The sequence below is a fragment of the Mangifera indica genome, chromosome 13 (assembly GCF_011075055.1).
Source record: "Mangifera indica cultivar Alphonso chromosome 13, CATAS_Mindica_2.1, whole genome shotgun sequence".
Taxonomy (NCBI): domain Eukaryota; kingdom Viridiplantae; phylum Streptophyta; class Magnoliopsida; order Sapindales; family Anacardiaceae; genus Mangifera; species Mangifera indica.
Genome location: NC_058149.1, coordinates 15043391 through 15065430, shown reverse-complemented (window position 1 = coordinate 15065430; position 22040 = coordinate 15043391). Strand labels below are relative to the sequence as shown.

General features: G+C 34.8%; 4 protein-coding genes and 1 pseudogene across 5 annotated transcripts; 2 read left to right on the top strand and 3 right to left on the bottom strand.

Moving 5' to 3' along the window:
- The first annotated feature begins 481 nt into the window (after positions 1–481).
- LOC123194494 (protein MEMO1-like) lies at positions 482–3811 on the top strand. Of its 2 annotated transcripts, XM_044607709.1 has the most exons (8): positions 484–656; positions 1468–1552; positions 1685–1753; positions 1968–2080; positions 2175–2286; positions 2375–2518; positions 3088–3262; positions 3518–3811. In XM_044607709.1, exons 1-8 carry the CDS (start codon positions 605–607, stop codon positions 3641–3643), a joined length of 876 nt encoding a protein of 291 aa, XP_044463644.1. In that variant the 5' UTR covers positions 484–604; the 3' UTR covers positions 3644–3811. The 2 variants fall into 2 exon arrangements, with proteins under 2 accessions (XP_044463645.1, XP_044463644.1); XM_044607710.1 differs by lacking the exon at positions 1685–1753 and having other exon boundaries at positions 482–656.
- Positions 3812–4426: 615 nt separating this feature from the next.
- On the bottom strand, positions 4427–8819 carry LOC123194492 (annotated as a pseudogene).
- Positions 8820–11096: 2277 nt separating this feature from the next.
- Positions 11097–12474, bottom strand: LOC123194232 (uncharacterized serine-rich protein C215.13-like). Its single transcript, XM_044607385.1, has 2 exons — positions 12448–12474; positions 11097–12127 (listed from the first exon to the last, which is right to left on the bottom strand). The coding sequence occupies exons 1-2, from the start codon at positions 12472–12474 to the stop codon at positions 11354–11356; spliced, it is 801 nt and encodes a 266-aa protein (XP_044463320.1). The 3' UTR covers positions 11097–11353.
- Positions 12475–14205: 1731 nt separating this feature from the next.
- On the bottom strand, positions 14206–18832 carry LOC123194491. The gene is made up of 9 exons (XM_044607707.1): positions 18526–18832; positions 18178–18383; positions 16358–16539; positions 15995–16279; positions 15853–15911; positions 15716–15752; positions 15528–15599; positions 14913–15237; positions 14206–14819 (listed from the first exon to the last, which is right to left on the bottom strand). Exons 2-9 carry the CDS (start codon positions 18328–18330, stop codon positions 14400–14402), a joined length of 1533 nt encoding a protein of 510 aa, XP_044463642.1. The 5' UTR covers positions 18331–18383; positions 18526–18832; the 3' UTR covers positions 14206–14399.
- Positions 18833–19776: 944 nt separating this feature from the next.
- On the top strand, positions 19777–21649 carry LOC123194490 (40S ribosomal protein S11). The gene is made up of 6 exons (XM_044607706.1): positions 19777–19900; positions 19983–20023; positions 20137–20237; positions 21030–21174; positions 21259–21348; positions 21431–21649. The coding sequence occupies exons 1-6, from the start codon at positions 19889–19891 to the stop codon at positions 21519–21521; spliced, it is 480 nt and encodes a 159-aa protein (XP_044463641.1). The 5' UTR covers positions 19777–19888; the 3' UTR covers positions 21522–21649.
- The last annotated feature ends 391 nt before the right edge of the window (positions 21650–22040 follow it).

Here is a 22040-nt window from a genome sequence, read left to right as displayed (position 1 = left end):
GGAAGACAATTATGGCTTCATCAATTTCAACTTAACCTTGAAGGCTATGTATGATATTAGCCGGCTGTGTAACTTTTTCATATTCAATTGATGGCATACCTATCTTTCAATGTTTTTATACCGGACCGGGCTAGGCGAATTGGTGACATGTTTTTATACTCTGAAATAATTTTAATTTTTGCATGTTTTAAAATTGTAATATTCAAATTAGAAACCAATTTGTTTACACAAAATTAAAATATATAGATATTAAAAGTTTTTGTTTAGTCCAATAAGGATAAAATTCGAACTAAGCAAAACTCAAACAAAGGAAACCCAATCAAGCCACCTCCATATTCATGCACAAAGAGAAGTGAAATTGATGAAAAATGGTTGCAACGTGGCAGATGCAGAGGTCATATGCACGAATAGTAATGTATGTGAGATGCAGGATATCCCTATCACCATATTGACGGCTTGGAGGAGGTTGGAAGCAGAATCTAAAAAGCGCCTAATCGTTGTATTATTTATAGAGAAGAAGAGCGGAGAAAAAGCAAAAGCACATTCTTGAGTAATCTCAATCTTCTCCTTCTTCAAAATTAGGGTTCGGTTTGTTTTGATCGGAATGGAGAAAGTTAGAAGAGCATCGCATGCAGGCTCATGGTATACCGATAATTGTAAGTCTTCCAGTCATACACTCACTTCAATTTCGAACTAGATTCTCTACTTAAAGCCTGTCGTTCTGATTTCTTAGTTAAGGATTTCAGTTGACGATGAAAACTTTTGTGATTGTTCTGGAAATTGAGGAACAGAAACTATTAAATGAAAAATATACTATGATTACTAACTTATACATATGTTAATACGTGATTTGAGTGATTTTGAATTGAATGAAGAACTAAACATATTTTTTTACATATATAGTTTTATAATTAAAAGAATTACTGTGTAACTTTATTTTACGAGGAAAATAAGTAGTTAAAGTTACCTGTGATGGAAAAATGATTTTTTTCCTGGTATAACAGAAGGTAAAACAGACAATTGATGTTGGCATGTTGTGGAAGAAGTTTTTACTGTTGTTGAATAGTTTGGGATGGAGGTAAAAGTTAAAACAACGGAAGAAAATGAAATCTTTCTGTTTAATATCACAAACAATGTTTCATTTGCAATTAATTTTATTAGCTGTGCACTGCTACGACAGCATTGGTTCACACTTTACTCAATTGCATCATACTTGACACTGACTTGTTTTGTTGGTGAAAAGAATACTTTGGTAATGTAATTCTCTACTTTGACTTAATTTTTTTGTCCTAAAGATTAGGAATAGATTAAGGCTGTGTTTTGAAGCATAGATTTAGAATTGTAAATCATCTTCTTGAAGAAAATCAGAGACTTGCATCTCCAATCCTCTCAGGTTCATTTGCAAAATGCTGATTCAATGTTAGCAATCAATGTAATTTTTATTATTCTTTTCTGTCTCTTTTTCAGCTAAAAGATTAGGAGAAGAGCTTGATGGTTGGCTTAGGGAAGCTGGGCTGCCCAAATCTTCAGATGTAAGAGCCGTGATTGCTCCGTAAGTTGATATGGACTTTTATTCTGTTTTCTCTTAAAGCATCAAAGTAATTAAATGTAGTGCAGCAGGATTATCTTGTTTATCTCTCTCTTTTCTTTTTTTTTTTTTTTGGGTGTTGAATTCGGAGTGTAGACATGCAGGTTACTCATATTCAGGTCGTGCTGCTGCCTATGCATTTGGAAACATAGACCCAACTAACATGTGCGTATTTTTCTTGTTAATCTTCTACTCACACTTTGTTTACTAAACATAGGTTCTAACAAACCATCATCTGGTACATGCTTGCAGTTCTAACGTGAGATGAACATGCTCTAGTATAGTACTTGTCTGTCAGTTGACCAATTCTCTACAAAATTGTCTATTTAGTTTAGCTGCCGGGTTTTGTGCTAATATGTGCAAATATTTACAATTTCAGTTCTCGGGTATTTCTTCTTGGACCATCTCATCACTATTACACATCAAAGTGTGCTCTTTCTACAGCCACGGTTTACAGGACTCCTTTAGGTGACCTACCTATTGATTTGCAAGGTATCATCATTTTTATTCCTACCTATCTAACATCTGCATGTCCTAATTAGTCTTTTTTAGACAATATTGACAGACATTTATTTTTGAATCTCAGTCAATGAGGAGCTAAAAGCTACAGGGAAGTTTGAATTGATGGATATTCGTGTTGATGAAGCTGAACATAGCATGGAAATGCACTTGCCATATCTTGCAAAACTATTTGAGGGGTAATTAATGTGTTATTGTTAATTTCTGTTGACATTCCTTTTTAGTTTTTTGCCCCTTCTGTGGATGACTTTGTTAATACGAATGTAGGTACCCAGTAAAAGTTGTGCCCATTCTTGTTGGTGCTCTGAATGTTGAAAATGAAGCAATGTATGGAAGGTTGTTAGCCAAATATGTGGATGATCCAAGTAATTTCTTCTCCATATCCTCAGATTTTTGTCACTGGGGTTCCCGGTATGTTCCATTCACAAATCTGCTATAACATTAATTCTTTGTTGTTAAATTGACATTTAAATTATTTTCTTTACCTTCCTAGATATCTGTATTATATACCTATGTATCTTAGTGGGAGGTTATTTTACTCTTTTAGATCTCACCTTCAGATTCACCTTGTGCCCACATGTAATATTGATATAAACATGTAGATTGGGATCAAGTTTTCTTGTAATCAGAACTGTTCTGTAGTCCTATTACCAGTACATGACACAGACCATTTCTTACATTTAATGTTGCATTGCTCTATTAAATGTTAACCTTTTTAAAATTACATGGGAGCTACTGTTTCAAAAGAAGAAAAATACTTGGTTAACAAGAGTCCTCTGTACTCTATGAATCTTAGGATTTTCTTTTGTTTAGCAACCAACAAAAGAGCGAGTGATCTTATATATTTGAAGAATCCATAATCTTTGGATGGATATATAACATGAGGTTTATGCAAATTGGTTATTCACACAATGTATCCATGGAGTGTTTAGTCAAAACTTGATTCTTTCACAGAATCTAGTTTATGCCCTTGGTTTTAGGTTCAACTATCTGCACTATGACAAGAAATATGGGGCCATACACAAATCTATCGAGGCATTGGACAAAATGGGCATGGATATAATAGAAACAGGAGATCCAGATGCATTCAAACAGTATTTATTGGAGTATGACAACACAATTTGTGGACGCCATCCAATTAGTGTCTTTCTCCACGTAAGTGCCTTAACTTCTCTTGGAATTTACAAGAAGGGCTTGTCATCGAATCTTTTTGGCCTTCAGCCAAATATCCAACTCCTTTAGAAAAGATTCTCTTTTGTATCTATGCTTCATTCGTAGTTGTAAATTGTTGTGGGGAAAATTAAACCTTGCTTAGTAGTGTATGGATTAGTTCTATTTGAGATATTTCATAATCACCAAGATCAATTGATTTTCCCAACTTTTTACTAAATTTTCATTCAATGTTTTCAGATGTTAAGGCACTGCTCAACAAAGATAAAAATCAAATTCCTTCGATACGAGCAATCAAGCCAATGCAAAAGTACGAGAGACAGCAGTGTAAGTTATGCATCTGCTGCAGCGAGGGTAGATGCTTGAAGCTGAAGCTGTATGAAACCATGTGGATTTACTCGTACGGTAACATTAAGCAAATTAATGTCCTTTGAATTGAGTGTCTAATTTACTATTTGCATTTGCATTAATAACATTGCAGATTCCCTGTTTATATATTGATACTGATAATTGAACTTAGGATCTTCCTTTTCAGCTTTGTGAGGGTTATTTTATGAATAATACTATATATATAAACATTTTTTTAATTAACTTATTTAGACAATTTAGAATTTGAAAAAAAAATAATAATCATTTCACCTAATAATATGGTAGTCGGGACAAATTAGCTAGTAATTTTTCTACATAGAATTGAATCCATTATAAATTGTTTTTAAATCGAGTTTAAACTTCAGATCATTAATCTCAAATCGATCTTGAACTGTTTTTTTTTCAAATTTGAATCAGTATCAAGTTGGTCTTGTTAACTAGAAGGGAATTTAAAAAAGGTGGAGCAAGCAAACTTTTCAAAGACATCACCTAGATTTTTTGTTAACAGATATTTACATGTATTGAAGGTTATGGTGCAGATAGCAAAAGCATTTATAGAATATAATAAAATTATATTTAATAATAATACGTATTAATTTTTGTATTAATACCGATGTGAATTTTACTTTATAATTTAAATTGGGGTTTTTAGAAAAATGTAGATTTAAGCAAAGTTTGGACATAGGTTTCAAAGATTTATAAAGTAAAATTTAATTATATAATAATTCGTTTTCACAACACATTAATATTTGTTGTTTATACATATAATTTTAGTTGCACGCACGCAGAACATATGGATTAACATAGCAATCGTCCAAGGTAGCAGTTATTTGCACGGTTTACACAGCAAAATAAAAATCCCATGATTCCGATCTCAACAAATTGAGCAATATCCTTTTTACGGTTTGTGAAAAACTCTAACAAACTCTTCTGCGCATTTCCATCACAATTTGTGTCGAACACATGGAAAATGATCTCCATCACATTGTCGGACCTGATATCTATCAGCACAAGACCACTCAGTCAAAATAACCTGAAACTACTGGTATATGAAATTAAGTAATACTATATGCGTTTATAATGAATAATAATAATAATAATATATTATTATATAATTAAATATTAATTTATTATTAATTTAAAATTATCTAATAACATAACGATATATTATTATTATTAGTATCCAAACACAGAGTTTTATTATCTGAAATTTCAAACAGATTCTTTAATTGTAATATTGCTACAGAGCGGTCACTATACGCGGGATCTCTGAAATATTTATAATAATTTTATGGCCAAAGGACTATTTCCCATCCAAGGTATGTTTTTTTTGTAAATTCCTGCTCGTTAACTTTGGAAAACTCATTTATTTACGCATGAGTTGTTAAAAAAAATGTCTGATTGACGGATTCAAGGGTAAAATCGTTATTTTATCTGTAATATTAAAAATAAACTTAAATTTAATCTCTTAAACTCTAAAAACTAACACTTTCCCCCCAACCCGAGTTTTTAAAAACTACATTCCCCCCCCCCCTGAATTCTCAAACTTTTGGATTGAATTTTCCAACAACGACCGACGATCTCCAGGTGACGTCTCTTCCTCCCCGACATCTCCTCTTTCCGACCGTGCGGCGTCTTCCTCTCCTAGGCGTCGTCGTAGACAAAGACGCGTCGTTTTCGTCAACGAAGACGCCTAGGAGCGTTGGAAGTGTACAACCGAAAGAAGGGGTCGTCGGAGAGGGAGAGTAGGTGCTTGGAGATCGTTGGTCGTCGTCAGAAAATTTGGATCTAAAGTTTGGAAACCCTAGGGGGGAAAATGCAGTTTTTAAAAACTTGGGTTGAGGGGAAAGTGTTAGTTTTTAGAGTTTGGGAGGGGGGGGGGAGAGAGAATAATATGACCAACGGACTCAGTTAAGTTTAACGGCTCATTGGTGGGTAAATAATATTTTCAAAATTAATGTGGAAAACTTTGAGAATTCAACATAGTTTGGGTGGGAAATAGTCGTTTGGCCTAATTTTATTCGTTTCTTAAATTTTTTAAAACAATTAGGAACTCAGAAAGAGAAACAAAGTAATAAGTAGTGATCTAACTAGTGTCTTGCATGGGATGCAGCTCGTTGGAAGTCCTTCTGTGACAAGAGGCCATTTACTTCCCGGTAACTAGAAAGGGCCAAAGAAAAAGGCTGCAACTTTCTCCTTGGCTCTGCTAAACTTTTGAACTCATCAAATGTAATGCGTCTTTCTCTAAGATGAGGCTCGCTCTTTAATCCGTCAACAGGATTAAGCAAATTGTTTATGTTGCCCATATCCGCCGAAGCAACCATAGACAATGCAAAGTCCTCAGCTGATATGGTTCCTCGTTATTTATAATCATAATGAGCAAATTCCAATACCAGCATCTACAATATAGAATGAATTATTCTTTGAACTACAACACAAAAATCAGTCGCAATTTGATAGATAAATATAACATTAAATTTTGAGGTTCGGTACGGCAGATGGTTAAAAAAATTTTAAAAAGTATCATAATTTGGACAAGTTCCACAACAAGAAAGAAAGAAGAGGGAACAAAGCTTACTTCATAATGCAAATCTCTCATAAATTCAACAAATTTATCATGTTTAAGACGTCCATCTCCATTTTTACCCCAAAAAAAAAGTTCTATCAAACCTCCATTTTCCACAGAACATTAACCTTTAGCCCAATACAAAGTCCTTCCCTGTGGAGAGCCATTTGTCTGTTATGTGCTCGCATCAAAGCCATTACTTTCTTAAATTCTTCCTTATTAATCTCCCTGCATACTAATGATAACAAAAAAGGGAATAAACACAAAAAAGGGAAAAGGCAGTAAGCTAGAGAGTGCATTAATGATTATTAAACTACAGCTATCCCAAAGTGGTTATGCATTTTGCAGTAATACCAGCAGTTAAGAAAGAATGTATTTCAATTCCTAAATGCATCATATGAGTGGAGTGAATATAGTTATTTCATTTACAATGGATGGTGACACATATATTCATGCATCTACAGGTACAACAAGATGATTTCCTAAGTTTCAAAAAACAAAACTGGTAGTTGCATTCATTCATCCACTCTGGCTGTAACAAATAACAGGAATCAAAGAAAAATATTCAAGAGAAGAGAATAGCAAAGGAGGAGAAAATCAATGAAAATATGAATACTGATAGGCCATAAACAGTACTTTACATTTGTTCAATTTGAGTTCTCCTAGTGAGCCTCATCATTCGGGATAATGCTCACAAGAACATAAAACCAAAGATGGAGTAAAGAATCAAAAAAGAATTTTCCATTCTACCAAGTCAATGGAGAAAATACAATTAAGGCCTTGTCACCTTATCGATAACAAGTTAAAGCCTGCTCTTTTATATGATATGACACATGAATCTACAAAATAAATCAGCAAATGTATATTAAAGAAATATGGAGATTAATTTCTGATGGTAGATTTTTGTGGAAACAAACCCATTGTTGTCAATGTCAAACATCTTGAAGGCCAAAGAAAAGCTTGATTCTGGTATGCTAAGTAGTGTTACACAAAAGATGTACCTGTTCCAAGAATATAAAACAAAATTAAAACTCAAAAAGGAGACTTATACAGAAGGGATCTCAATATTTGCTCCACAACATGATCTACTAAAGTGGCAACTTACTCTTTGAATGATGTAAGTCCATCATTATTCAAATCAATAAGCATGAAAAATTTTGAAGGAGCACAACGTAAATCCCCTGGACTCCTTTCCCCTTGTAAATATCCATCTCTGATAATGTTTGATTCAGATGAAGGAAAAACAGTAACAACTGCCCTCATTAAATCTGCTGGTGTCATAAGTAATTCTCCTTCCACTGATCATACTGCAAAGAGCTCAAAGACCTTCGGTCAATGATTACACAGTGTCTCCATTAGTCAGCCGAATTTCTAAATGAAAAATCAACACCAACATCCTAAACCTCTAGTGTTTCATAACCAAGTCTACCACACAAAAAAAAAAAAAAAAAAATGAGCATAGATTTAACATGTATCTCATAATAAAAGAAGCAAGACACTGAACTCTGCCTGCCTCACGCTCTAAAACCAATCTCACAATCCACAATCATATAATTTACCTGAAGAACAATCATCATAGTAATGAAAACCCACACCCAAAAAATAAATAAATAAATAAAGCACAAAGACTACACTTATGAACCAACAGTATATAGATATAACCAGAACAACCGGTAACAACAATGGCAGTTCAAGCCAATTTGTATATTTCATTCATAAGTGTAGCACTACTCCCTTCGTTTTTTCTTTTGTTTTAAGTTTCCATTGATTCAAGCAAACACATCGAATACTATCAACAAAAACTTTAAATCGCCATGTGAAGTCAGAACTTGAGGAGTTTCATAAACACTAAAATGAAATTACCTTCTCTGGAGGACTTCGCAGCCTCATTCGCTTTTCATAATTGAAGAAAACCTTTCGCCTGTATGCCTCTGCAATCAAATCATCCAAAATAATCAACACTTAATATATACAATTTTCATTTCTTTAATTTTTTTTACATTATTAATTAATTATTATCACCTCCGAAGAGAAAGGCAGAGCTCTAATCAGGAAGTGGAAGTTTGCGAGATAAGGAACTACTGAGAGAACCGAGATCATGATCCTCCGTGGATTCATCTTTCATCGTTGACGTTGAACAGTCAGAGAAAGTCAATAACTGCTTCGTAAATTCTGAATTAGAAGCGTAAGACCAGTAAAGTATTCCCAGGCTAGAGCCAATAGTGATACCGGCTAACCATCTCATCCGAGAACCATGATCTTTGTCACTGTTTACGGCTTTGATTAGAGGCAGTGAAGAGGATGGATATTGTGGCGGGACGGACAAGTAGCGTATTTGGAGACGTTGGATTAGAGACAGTTACGTGAGGGACGTTGCAGATCTTCCGAGAAAAATCATGATGAGATTCAATGGAGATTGAAAGTGCGGAGAAACGAAAACGTTCTGTTCTTGAATTGCTGTTTAGTTTCAGTCAGGAAACGGCGGCGTATCTTCTCTTTTTAGCTTTATCATGCTCATACCAACCGTCCTTTGCATGAAGTATGCTACACCGATAGATTCCAAACGGAAAAAAAAAAAAAAAAAAGGGCCAAAGGACTATTTCCTATTCACGATTCCAAAATTACATTTAAAAAATTTTAAAAATCTAAAATCTTACTCATTAACCAATTAAAATAACAAATTTTTATTATACAAAAAAATAAAACTATTATTTTATTAATAATATTAAAAATATATAAAAATTATTATATTTTTCTTTTCTAAATAGTAAAAACTAATAATTTACTCCCCCTCCAAATTTTTATCTTTAAAAACGCTCCCATCACCCCTTGGAATTTTTTTCTTGAAACAGTAACAACTACGTTATCCAACCGACAAATTTGGGTTAACCTCAAGGCTCAACTTCCATCCTTATCTCTTGAGAGTACCACTGCCACATATTCATCAAATTATACAAGCTTGGTCCACGACTCACATGCCCACATGCAATCCTAAATAATGACATTTTATTGTCCAATGCGATGTCAAGCTTGCTCGCAAACTCGTCTGTCCCTTTGTTGAATTCCATAACCACAAAAAGCAAGTTTGAAATACAAAACAAGAAATATGTCGGCACCACTGGTAAACTTGTCTTAGAAGCTTTCGATGAGACACACTCACATTTGAACGTTACAACATTCTCATAGGGCCATATGTTATGGTGAGTCGAATCAGATTAACATTATTCCTTCTTACTGAAATATTTTGGATTATAATTTACACCATAATTATTAATATCTTATAATATATTTATATTATATTATACAAATAAAAAACTATACATATCTCAATAACTTTACTATATCATGCAGACTAAAATTAGATTTCATTATCGGATTTACATGTCCTTTATCTACGAGAATTTGTTTCATGGGCCACCGTCATTGTGATATAGTGGTTGTAAAGACCTCTTTCACGGGCCTACTAGAGTTTTTGTTTTTATTTTTATTTTTTCTGTTTTAAAACTCATATAACAAGCTATTAGTTTGATTCATCATTACAATAAATTGATGAAACTTTTATGTTTTGATTCGTATCCACTCCATATCTCATTTTATTAATATAAAATGAATTTGAAAAGGGAAAAAAAAAAAAAAGTAAGAAAATGATTCTTTGAAAATTGAAGATAAAGGAATAAATAATACAAGTTAGCTTGGAAGTTAAACCTACCGAGTGGAGGAAAGAAAATAAATGCCAGGGATGAAAGAAGAATCTACAAAAACGTGGCTTGCACTCCGTGGGGCATATTGCCGATACAATATCTTGGAGTTATTGAAAGGGGTGGATTTGAATTGGGCTGGCTACATTCAAATCGATTTTTGGACCAAACAAATTAAATTTAAATTAAAATTTTAAGTTAGTTGAAGTTTGATGGCTCAATGACTCCTAAGCAAGAATTCTTTTTTTTATAACTTTCATTTTAAACTCAAATTCAAATTGAATATTTCACAAGTCACCATGATCGGGTATAAAAACAATCAAAGCTTGTGACAACCAAATCAATAGTAAATTGAATATTTCGGCATTCTTTACTGTGCATTCATCCGCTCAAACACTTCATGTGAACGCCACATAACATGCTATCCTTTTCATGTTGGTTGCAACTTTGAATCACGTAAAATCTTCCGATTTAAGTCTTTCAACCGCTTGCATAATTTCCTATATGTCTAAACTCTAAATTCGCATTCGGTCAAACAGTATATTTCCCAGCTTACGCTCTTCAATCTTGAAGTAACATTATTTTGGAAATATTTATTTCTACTCTATAGAGCCAGCTAGCTCTGGCTGGCTCGTCCCTTATATCGAATTCCTTGAAATAGTCCTAAAGTGGGTCCTCATTGTTTTTCTGTCCAGTTCGAAATCCAGTTGTGCTTGACGCGGGGAGCCTGGTGGCAATATAACTATGTATTTTATTTCAAGTCCTTAAAAGAATTTTTCCAAAGTCCAAATTTTCTAGGTCCGAATTCACCGCCACGATACTTCTCCACCTGCCACAGCTAACCGATTAAAATAAGAAAATAAAATAAATAAATGTTAATTATAAAAGAAAAATAATGGAATAAAAAATGTACCTAGCACCGAGGACGAAGCAAGCAACACGGTGAAGGATAACGGCGAAACCAACTGCACGAGTAACGTTCCAGGTAAAAAGAAACAGCGGCCGACACCGTCAACGTTGAACAGCACGGTTAACGGATACCCGGACGGACACTGCAAACATAAACGACGTATGGAACGTCACAAAAGCAATATTCTCGGCATGTTTGGGTTGGAATTAATTATAATTTTCAAATTAATTTTAAGATTAGCGTATTAATTATGAGTTTAATTTTTTGCTGGTAAAATTTAATGTCCGAATATCTCCTTCCATAGCAAATGAGTATATACAATGGGTCAATCTATGTGTCCCGACAAAAATCTAGGGATTCAATCTCGCAGCATACGCAAACTCTGCCTGATTGACTCAGTCCCGGAGAACTTCCTCACTCGAATTGACTCAGCCACCGCTTCGAATCATCCGTCAGCTCCACACCACGTTAATTTGAATTGACAGAATTGGAGATGAAAGATATCAAAATCGAGAAACAACCTGTGATGAGACTCAAAGGTTGTCAGCTTTGGACATGATCGAAAGTCGACTAGGCCTTGGCTGGAACCCCTCACGTCTCTTCTGATGATGCGAAGAAGGACGAATCAAATCTCTCAACGATCTCCTCATCAACTCTCCTTCGACACCACCGATCCTCACCAGCGAGTTTGTCATAGCCGATCTTCTCATATTCAAACGATTAGGGGCATAGGACATAGATCCGTTACTATGACCGTGATGGTTGACGCCAGTGTTTTTATGCAGACTACAGCGGAACGAGCCAGGGTGAGTCGTAGGTGAACACATACAAGTTCTTTTCTGAAAGGAGATCGGATTATTTTTCTTCGCAACAGAAATCGATCTGTTAGGAGAAATAGATCTTTCAATCGAGAAACGAACAGCTGACGAAGAAAGTGAAGCATTCGTATTGAGATTGACACGTGTAGGAGAGGCAGATCTGTGATGACTGTGATGGTGGTGATGGTCGTCGTCATGACGAAAGAAAGTCGACGAATGAGAAGAAAAGCTCGAACTCGTTGAAGAAGCAAAAGACGAAGACGATGATGAAAGGTAAGAGTTCGCAGTTTGCGATGTGCAGAATCTACCGGAAGGCGACAGTGATCGCAGAACTGGACCGCTTGATCTTCTTGTTGACGAGGTGGACATTTTTGAAATATTTCCTTTTTCCGAAAAATAAATTAGAAAAAGAGAGGGACAGAGAGAGAGAGAGAGAGAAGACTTTAGGTTTTTTTTTTTTTTTTTCTCCCGAAAGGCCCCTGGGGCTATCTAGTTTGGCAAACCTAGCGAGTCTCGAAAGCTGAATTTATAGATTCGAAAGGGAAGGGCAGATGGTAATTAACATGAAGAAAGGAGGGTGATGTGCCATAAGTTAACTATGGTTAGTATATAACTATGGTTTCGGGTTGACAGTTTGCCGGTTACGGATTGTGATCCAATCCAACGGCTGGTATGGTGTGGACTGCACAAAGCGACAAAGAAGGAGCCGTTTGTTTAAGAACTTTCCTTGGCAAGTGACATGCCACGTGTAAAAGTTTGGGGTCTTCGATAATGGGGAAAACAACTATTTTCATCACTGAGCAAAGTACTAGAATGTGCCAATTAAAGGCAAGCATTTACGACATGCCACTGTTTAGACTTTTCGTCTGACTTAAATATCGGTTCGTCGTCCAGATGGTATTTGAATATTATGATGGTGGCCAAACTAGGGGTGTCTTCGATATTTCTAACGAATAAATTGGACGACAGTTTGGTCATGAAAGATCTCCTGGAGTAAAAAATAGCAAAAATTTAATAAAGAAAAAATTCAAAATTTTGAAAATAATATTGCAGCGTAAGAATGGAGCTAACTTGTTCATATTAATGTTTAGTTTAGATTAATTCAAATGGTCCAATAATGTCGGCACCGTTTTTGGTCAATTGTTCACAGCCGTTACCCGTCCCTACAATCAAGAAACCAGACTAGATTGGGGAATTTGCCAAATAGATTACATTTCAATTGACTATTCATAATTTGAATTGAATACAATTGTAATGTAAAAAATGTTGTGTGTCAAAATATATCAAACCGATTATATTATATTATAGTACATCATATTAGTTCTATCATAAAATGGATAATTATCAATTTGGTGTTTTCAATTGAATTTCTTTTCACCTTTAATATAAAACCATACAGATAGAATTATTAACACTGTCAAGTAGAGTGAGCTTCACTACTCGTTTGTTTAGAGTCAAAATGTATCAACGGTGGACGGTTTTCTTGGAAATTTTGCAGTGGTAGAATAATTTTTATTAATTATTTGTTAATAATGCCTATTTGTCTCAGTTTCAGTTGTCACTTCGTTTGTTAATATGCCAATTGGGAATACTGGACTAGACGTGAATAAATTTCTAGTTTTAATTATATCAGGCTTGACTTGGTCAAGTGTCTAATCCAAAGTTCTCTCGATCCAGCCATAACCATTGTGATGGTTATGCGGTCGGCTGGTATCTTACCAAAGCATACAACAAGTTCCAACCATTGCTAACAAAAAATCACAAAAATCATATTGAAATCAACATATTCTTTGAGCCGTTATTAGATGTGGTTTATTCAATTAAATCACTGTTTAAATAGTTTAGCAACTAAAATTATTGAACCATTGTCCATGGATGGAGCTAGGCTCCACATCCCAATGGAATCGTTTGATCTAATCAATCTAATCCGAATTCCAGGTCATCTGTTTTAATTATAAAGGAATTAATTTAATTTAACACGTATCCTCAACCTAGTATTAGAGATAAGGTTGAATTTATTGGTAGGATCTCAATTAGGCCACTAAGCATCAATGATAAGGCTAAGGGCCAAGATAATTTTCATTTGAATAATACAAGCTTTTGGAGAACCCAAGGTAAATAGATCATTAATTTTGCGACATTAAACCAGTAAAGAAAGTGATGCCAGCTTCATAATATAAGGATTTACCGAAGAGGGCCATAATTGAACATCATTGGACTTTGGAGGATAAGAGATTCTGCGTTTGCTTCTCAAGTTTAAATATTTAATAAATCAAATTCAAGTTAATATTTAGGTTCTTTTCATAATAGATGTAAGTTCAAATTTGATTTAAATTTTCAAGTTCAAATCAGTTTTAATCAAATTCAAAATTAAATGGTTTTCAATCTAATCCTATTTTTAAGATCGCCCAACTTTAATAGCCCAAATTCCTTCCTTAAATTGTGCTCTGCACCGACATACACCTCACAGGCCACAAAATGATCAAATATGAAAGACAGTTGCAGAGATGTGTAAAACTGTAAATGAAGCCTAATATGAAAAGATGCTTCCAGCACAAGTGCAGAACTTGCTAAATTGTGTCTCTTTTTAAGAACTGCAAAGCTTCATTACAAAATATGCAGAAAAGGTGAAGCTGTTATGCATAAATTACGCTCATGCATCAGAGAAATCATTTACATTACTTGCAAAACTAAACTGCTTGGAATGAATAATAGTTCAAATTAGGCCACAATGAAATAAAAAACTAAAGTTCGATTATTCTTAAGTATCTTTCCTGTCCTCAAGGATTTTGTTCTCTTGAATCTCTTCAAGTTCAAGGCTTTTGTTCTCCTCCAGACTAGTCTCATTCAGCTGCTTTGTATAGAGCCGATGATGCCGCTCTCTCCCATATATCACCCAGAACACCAAAGAGAGCATAACAGCAGTTGAGGCCATCACCAGGCCAACATAAATCCATTTACTGTAGAGCTGCAGATCAGGACAATGATCCTGGTATATGTTGCTGAAAGTTTCGCGCACAAATGTGCAGTCTTCAAGCTCAACCAAGAAAGGACCATCACTCAACAAGGCACTGCTCACATTCACTGCCGCAGACATCTGGCTGTAGAATGTAGGAGTCAAGCGTCCTGGTGTGGTGCATATACCATTAGGCGAAACTTGACAAACATAATTGTTCCAAACCTACGCCCGGATAATTGAATGCAAATGTTACAGCCTTCACAAGAACATGATAAATAATAAGGATTTGTTATGTTATTGATTTCAGTAAGTTACCTGTGTTGCATTGTTGAAGTCCAGTTCACCAACAGAGCAAGGACGATTTGTCAGGTCAGAGTTAAATGGGTTGCATAATATTGGCACTAATGGACCAGACTGGTTGAAGTAAAAAGGCACAAAAGCAGGAGCAAAATTAATGTTTGAAACATTTGTGATGACTTCGTTAATTACTTCGACAATCTGGGAAGATACTTCCTTGCTGCGCATTATGGTTTCTTGGGCAGTGGCTTTGTCCACACAAGAGATTATATCATCTAGAGATGTATGAGCAGTTGGGTTTTGAGCATATTCATTCATTGCAACACATGTGTCACCAGCCGCACTAGGACATCAAAAGATTAGCAGAAGAAAGGGAATTTATCAGCTGCGATTAATAAATTTAGCACTTGAAATTTATGATGTTAATAAATCACTATCAACAAACTGCTGTATGGCCATATCCCCACTACCCTGCAATATGTAAAAGCCAATTCGGCAACTCCCTAGAGAAACTTATGTCTTGCAGAGTCCATACACGAATGTCACTATAATTAAACAAAACCCTCGCAAATACACAATGAAAACATGATAAAAGAGTTCAGCTCTCAACTTAGTACTCTTTAATGAACTTACTTGTGAAGAAGAACAAATATGCCACATAATATAAAGGTTCCAGCAACAAGTATCCATCCGAAGACAACCAAACTGCATAAATTCATAGGTCTTTCCTTTGTAAAAGATCACTCAAATGTATATGATAAGAACCATAAAGAAGTACTAGTACAATGAAATCAACTTTTACATTTTATTGTTTCACTTACATGTAGACCAGTAATCGCATTCCAAAAATTGAGAATACTGTAACAAGAAAACACAAAACATAAACGAAGAATTTCTTATCATAGGTTGGAAATATGAAGATGCTTGGTAAGTTATTTAGGGAATTAAAAGGACTTACAGAATCCAAGACAGGCCAAGACAAGCATAATAGCAGCAATCAAAATTAGAGCCAATCTCCTACATTTACATCAACATATTCCTTTTGTGATACAGATAAGTAGTAAAAGGGAAATAAAAGAGGTCCAGGATCCTTCACTTACACAGAATCTAGAAGATCTCGTATGTCATGCGAATTTTTTGCAGTTTTGTCAGCAAGAATGCTAGCAGAAGCATTAAGTTTTTCTTCAATGTTGTCAATATCAGTTTGGATATTAGAAGGTAGGAAAATTTTATCCACCTGTAATTGCTTGGCTGCAGCAAGATAATCAGACACGCCGTTCAGTCTATCAACAGTGGCATCTGCCTGGCTTACAACATAATCCAATGTTGATGTTGTACTGCCATGAAACTTCCCTTGACCGGCGTAAAGGATAACACATCCAATGCTGCAACAGAGAACAAAGATAGCAGTGGAGGTTGGAAGGAATTGAACATAAAATTTAAAGGGAGGGAAAGAGAGTTACGCTGCTAAAATGGTGAAGAGAATGAGGAAGATAAGAGAAAGAGCATAAGCAGTCTTGGAATATCCGAAAGGCTCCCTTCCAGAGCAGAAATGACAGATACAAATGAGTAACAGGCACACACCAAAACCAAGGAACCAGATTGCAGCAATGACAAAAAGAGGAGCTGCAGTAAACCCCACTGACTGCAATCAAAGAAAACTGCTACACTAAATTACCCTGAATGAGATAATGAGCTTAAATCATGTATTGAATTGAACAATGAAACAGCCAGCCTAAAACCAAAAGCTCAATTTGTACTACGAAAGCAAAAGCACAAACATGGTCAGGCTCTAATCTGATTCAACAATTCGCCTACTTGAATGGTGAGTATATCTAGAATTAGTATTACTTTCAAAGCGAGTTCATCTCTTGTTTTTATTGTCTGGGTTCTCTACCAGGCACCTTCTGCAAAATAATCAAGTTGCACCGTGATACTTTAACTTATATTAGTTTTTTGTCGGAATTAAGTAACCATCCACAGATATTAGTGAGACTCTGTGTAATTAGCAAAAATAATAAAACAGTTCAAAAGAAAGAGTCTTCTTGAGAGAATTTGAAGAACATACCCTGTAAGAGCTTTAAGAGGATACTACTGAAATAGCACGAAATTTTATAATGACAGCTAGTAGTTCCGAAGGATTAGGAAACTCTCAAAAGATCTTTTTCATACGCTCTTTCTTTTGGTTTATATATTTGGAATAAAAAGATATTGTCGTCACCAAGGGCATGTGATACCTAAAGATTCTCATCTTGCATGTCCTTTCGATTGAAAGACTACATATATTGCAGCATCATAGCCACTTTAAAGGAGGTTGGGCAACGCTACTGTTTTTCATTAAATCCAACATGTGTTATATAATCCCATCAACCACTTACATATACTATGTTATCGAAATAATACCTCTTTTTTGTACTAAATACGATGCGATTACCTTATTTGATAAGGAAATAATTACATCTGACTACTTCATCCATTTGAATATCTATCTCATGGATGTGCAATTATGATTGGTTTATTCAGGGAGCCCGAACTCAAACTAAACACGTACACTCAGACCAGACAACCTGAGTTATCTGCACACTCGCGAGTTATCTACCCTATCTTTACCAGAGTTTCCTGCCATGTCAAACCGTTGAATTGTTGATCCAGTAACCACGCCCAATGATAAAGGGATAAATAGTGACGGTCTACTGTCACTGCTCAGAAGAATCTGATAATTCTGTCAAAGTTCTTCACTAATTGGAGAGATGAGTAGGCCCACATTGTTGACTGAAAAGTATACAAGTAATTTGACTTCTAAACCCCAGCTTGCATAATCGATTACAGCTAATAATACTGGTTTAAATGTAAAATCAACTCTGGGGCGCCGAAACAAACCGTCCATGATACTACGTGGATAACACATAATTGTGTTAGTAACTTTTTTGTATATTTAATTATATTAGATATTACACTATCTTTTATTTTTAATTATTTAATTATATAATAATATATTATTTATGTAAAAAAATTACAATTAGGTATATAATACTATTTATAAACAGTAAACCCCTGAGGCTTCAGGTTCTTTTATCATGTAACTGATATGGTGAGTGAGTAGCTTCAGCTCAATTATGAGCGGAGGTGGCTGAAGGCATTTCTGATACATGGCATTAGGGATGTTACTGGAAAACCTGAAACCTTGGGCGCACTTTATTTTTTGGGGAAAGATTAAAGCATTTGTGTGCTTAAAAATAGTGGAAAAATTTATACAACATAAAAAGAAAATCATCGAACTTACAGCCCAATAATGAACGTCCTTGATATTCCATCCTCCCGTGTATCTTCTGAAGCCGTTAAGAGGGTCTCTTCTGTAAGTCCTCTTTGCAGCCAAGACAATCGATGAGGAGCTCTCGTAGTCGTCATTATTATTATCATCATCATCCTCATTCATAGGCGCGTTGCTGGGACTCTCCAGAACGAACCTCCGAGCCTCAGATATAGACTCTGTTACAAACTTTAAGGCTTTAAAATGATAAAAAGAGACTCAACAGATAACATAAAAAGGTTTATTCCTTTTAGCTTTTTCCCATCGTTTCCTGGAAGCCAAACAGAGAAGACTATAAAAAGATTATTGCAGTACAAGTACCTGAAGGGAGTGGAGGTTGGAATGCAAGATGGTTGGGGCTCCATGGGTGAAACAAAGCAAAGAAGAAGAGGAGAAGAAGAAGGCAATGGCGAGTACAAGAAACAATGGCAGTGACCTGTAACAGTGCAATGGCATGGTGACCAACAGAGACAGAGACAGTGAGGGAGAGAGCTGAAGGGCGCGCGCGTGTCCCCTAGACTTTTGAGAATTATTGTAAATTTGTAGTATTGAGCGGTTAAAAAAAAAAGAAGAGAGATGCAGTCATGCAAACATTGGATACTCGAGCAAGGCCAAATGACTCTTCACACACGAGATGCAATCAAATTCTCACAAGGACAAATCACTATTTCCCACCGCAAATTCGAATCAATATAATACTAATATTTGAAGACAATATTACCCTTTTGATATAGATTTGTTAATATAAAATGAATATGGGAGAATAGGGGTAATAGAGTCCAGTAAGCTATGATATGCGTGAAAGTGGCTATAGAGAATTTGATTATAAGGAAGTCAGGAAATGGGTCCCAAATCCCAGTAGGTGTTGGGCCGATTGAGGGCTCTTTTTTCAAGAAGTTAACTTTTCTGTCTGCACTTTTGACAATGCAACAAAAAAGCCAGAGTTCCCGCGTTTCTAATTATCTTTTTCAAATGAAGGACTTGCCTGGCCTGCACTTGCGTCTTATAAATGCACCATCTTTTATGGGCCAATCCAGAGGCACCACTAATTCACCTCTAACACAACACTGATGTTCGATAAAATAAAATAATTTGTTTTTAGTATTAAAATAATACATAATTAATTAATTTTAAATTAAAAATAAAATAATATTTAATTACATTACATAATTTTATAAAAAATTATTATAATTCTTTATATGTTTTTATTTATTATTATAAATTTAAGTCAAATTTAAATTTTTTTAAAGACTCAATTTAATTCAAATAAAATTAGAGTCCTATAAAATTATGATGTGTGAAAATGGGCTAATTAGAATTTGATTATAAGGCAGAGTTCAATAAATATTATGGCCGTCGATCAAAACTTTTCAAAAATATTATAGCCGTCGATCACATATTTTCAAGCTATTGTGATCGCAATCATTGTAGTTTATCATAAGAAAATTATTTTATATTTATGAAATTTTCGTCCTCATTTTTTATTTCTAAACGAAATATTAGTCAAAGCTGAAGCCCAACCCAACTACAAAGGTCGATTCCATCCCAAAGTCCAATACACCAGGGGCATTTCAGTAACTGTACCATTTTAGGGTCTCACGTTATAAACCATCCTCTTTCTCTGGTTTAGGGTTCCTGCCTCCTTTGTTCTGTAGACATCAGCGAGTCACCTCAGAATCTAGTCATGGCGGAGCAGGTTCAGAGTCCCACTTCAGTGAAACATTGCCTCTTGTGTCTTTCTTTCACGTTTTTGATTGTTTGTTTCATTTTTTTTGCAGACTGAGAAGGCGTTTTTGAAGCAGCCTAAGGTGTTTTTGAGGTAACATCTTTGGCTTGTTTGTCTATGTATTGCGTATTAATTGTTTGATTATCGTTGACCGACACATTGTAGAAAGTAAGTTTCGTTTGTTAACTTGTTTGGATGTTTTGCAGCTCGAAGAAGTCAGCGAAGGGAAAGAGACCCGGAAAGGGAGGGAATCGATTCTGGAAGAGCATTGGATTGGGTTTCAAGACACCCAGAGAGGCTATAGAAGGTTTTATTTACTTATTTCTGCTTTATGTTACAAGTCTATTTTTATTTAAAATATTACTTTTACTTGTAGTTTAATGTAGTGTTTTAAAATTAGTCGAGTTTAAAGTGATTCCTGAACACAATATACTTGGATCTGGTTTATTAGATTTGTGGGGTTTTATGGTTTGAGCATTTGTATGTAGCAGTTCTTTTGTCAAAATTCTGTGCGGCTTCATATGTTCTTTATGTAAATAGCTATAAGTTTTTTTTTTTTTAAAGAATAGAGTATCTAATTCGTTAGTTTTTTGCTCAATCAATACATTAATAAAAAAACTGAACGATTCACAGCCCATCTATATATTGCTAATAATCATCTGACTACCTCTTTGCTAAGGCTATTATTTTTACTTTCTCAGAGGCATTATCTGCCAGTTGTAGATTGGGTCAAGGGAAGAATTACAACATTGTGTCTTTTAACATTCATTAGTGTCTGGAATTAATTAATTTAATTTTGCAAATTTGTAACTTGTATGAGATTTTTCTATTAGCTTGTGATCTAGATCACTATTTCTGTTGTTTTTTTTTTATTGTTAGTTACACTTCTCAACCATTGGATTACTTAAAAAGGTTACTGTTTGGAGCATCATCCTTACTAAAATATTTGTTGTTATATTTGCATTTTCATGGAAGCTGATATTGTTGTCACTTTTCTTGTATATAATATTGTTATTTCTGAATACTTTGTTGGTGCTTTACCTGCATATGTTTTGGGATAGAATAAAGGATTTAATAGTTTTGGTGCTACCGATTTTAGGTACTTACATTGACAAGAAGTGCCCCTTTACTGGCACTGTTTCTATCAGGGGTCGTATTTTGGCCGGTACTTGTCACAGTGCTAAAATGAACAGGACCATCATTGTTAGACGCAACTACCTTCATTTTGTGAAGAAGTATCAGAGGTAAGGACCACCATTCTCCCAAATATTAAGATTTTTTGGCTTGCCCTTTGATTTACAATGACACTTTTCTGTGGTATTCTCTAGGTATGAGAAGAGACATTCTAACATTCCAGCTCACATATCACCATGCTTCCGTGTGAAGGAGGGAGACCATGTTATCATTGGCCAGTGCAGGTAGATACTATGCTTCTGTTTGTGTACAAATGGTTTTATGCATCGGATTCATAGATGTAATATTATTTGTATGTTTTGCTAGGCCTTTATCAAAGACGGTCAGATTTAATGTATTGAAAGTGATACCAGCTGGGTCTTCTGGTGGTGCAAAGAAGGCATTCACAGCAATTTAAGTTGCGGATGTGGTTCTGACATTAAATTTTGTTACTGTTGTCGTATGAGACATTTTATGTGACTTTGCCTTTAGTATTAAGTTTCTTGTTTCGACATGCCATTCCTAGATAAGTGAATTTTTTATTTACGTTTGTGGTGTTTGTGTTGGAGGATTTTCTTTGATGTCTTATGGCTTACAATTCTTACATACCTTATGAACCTTATGTTTTGAGGTTGTGACTTACTTTTTCATAATTAATATAAACAAGTGTCCTTTCTTCTAAGTAACTTAAGTGTGATTAGGTATTGAACTAAGATCTTTTTAGATGTTTTGAGGTTTATTTTACCATGACCAGACTAATAACAAGAGCTGACCACACTTGTAATCTGTTTTCGATTAGAATTGTATTGATATTTTCTATCCTTGCCTAAATTTGAATTATTGAGAGGATGATTTGGCATAATTCAAAAGATATATTGTATATTTAGAAACTAAGACTTTTAATGAAAAAATCTCATTCTCATTGCATATAAAATAA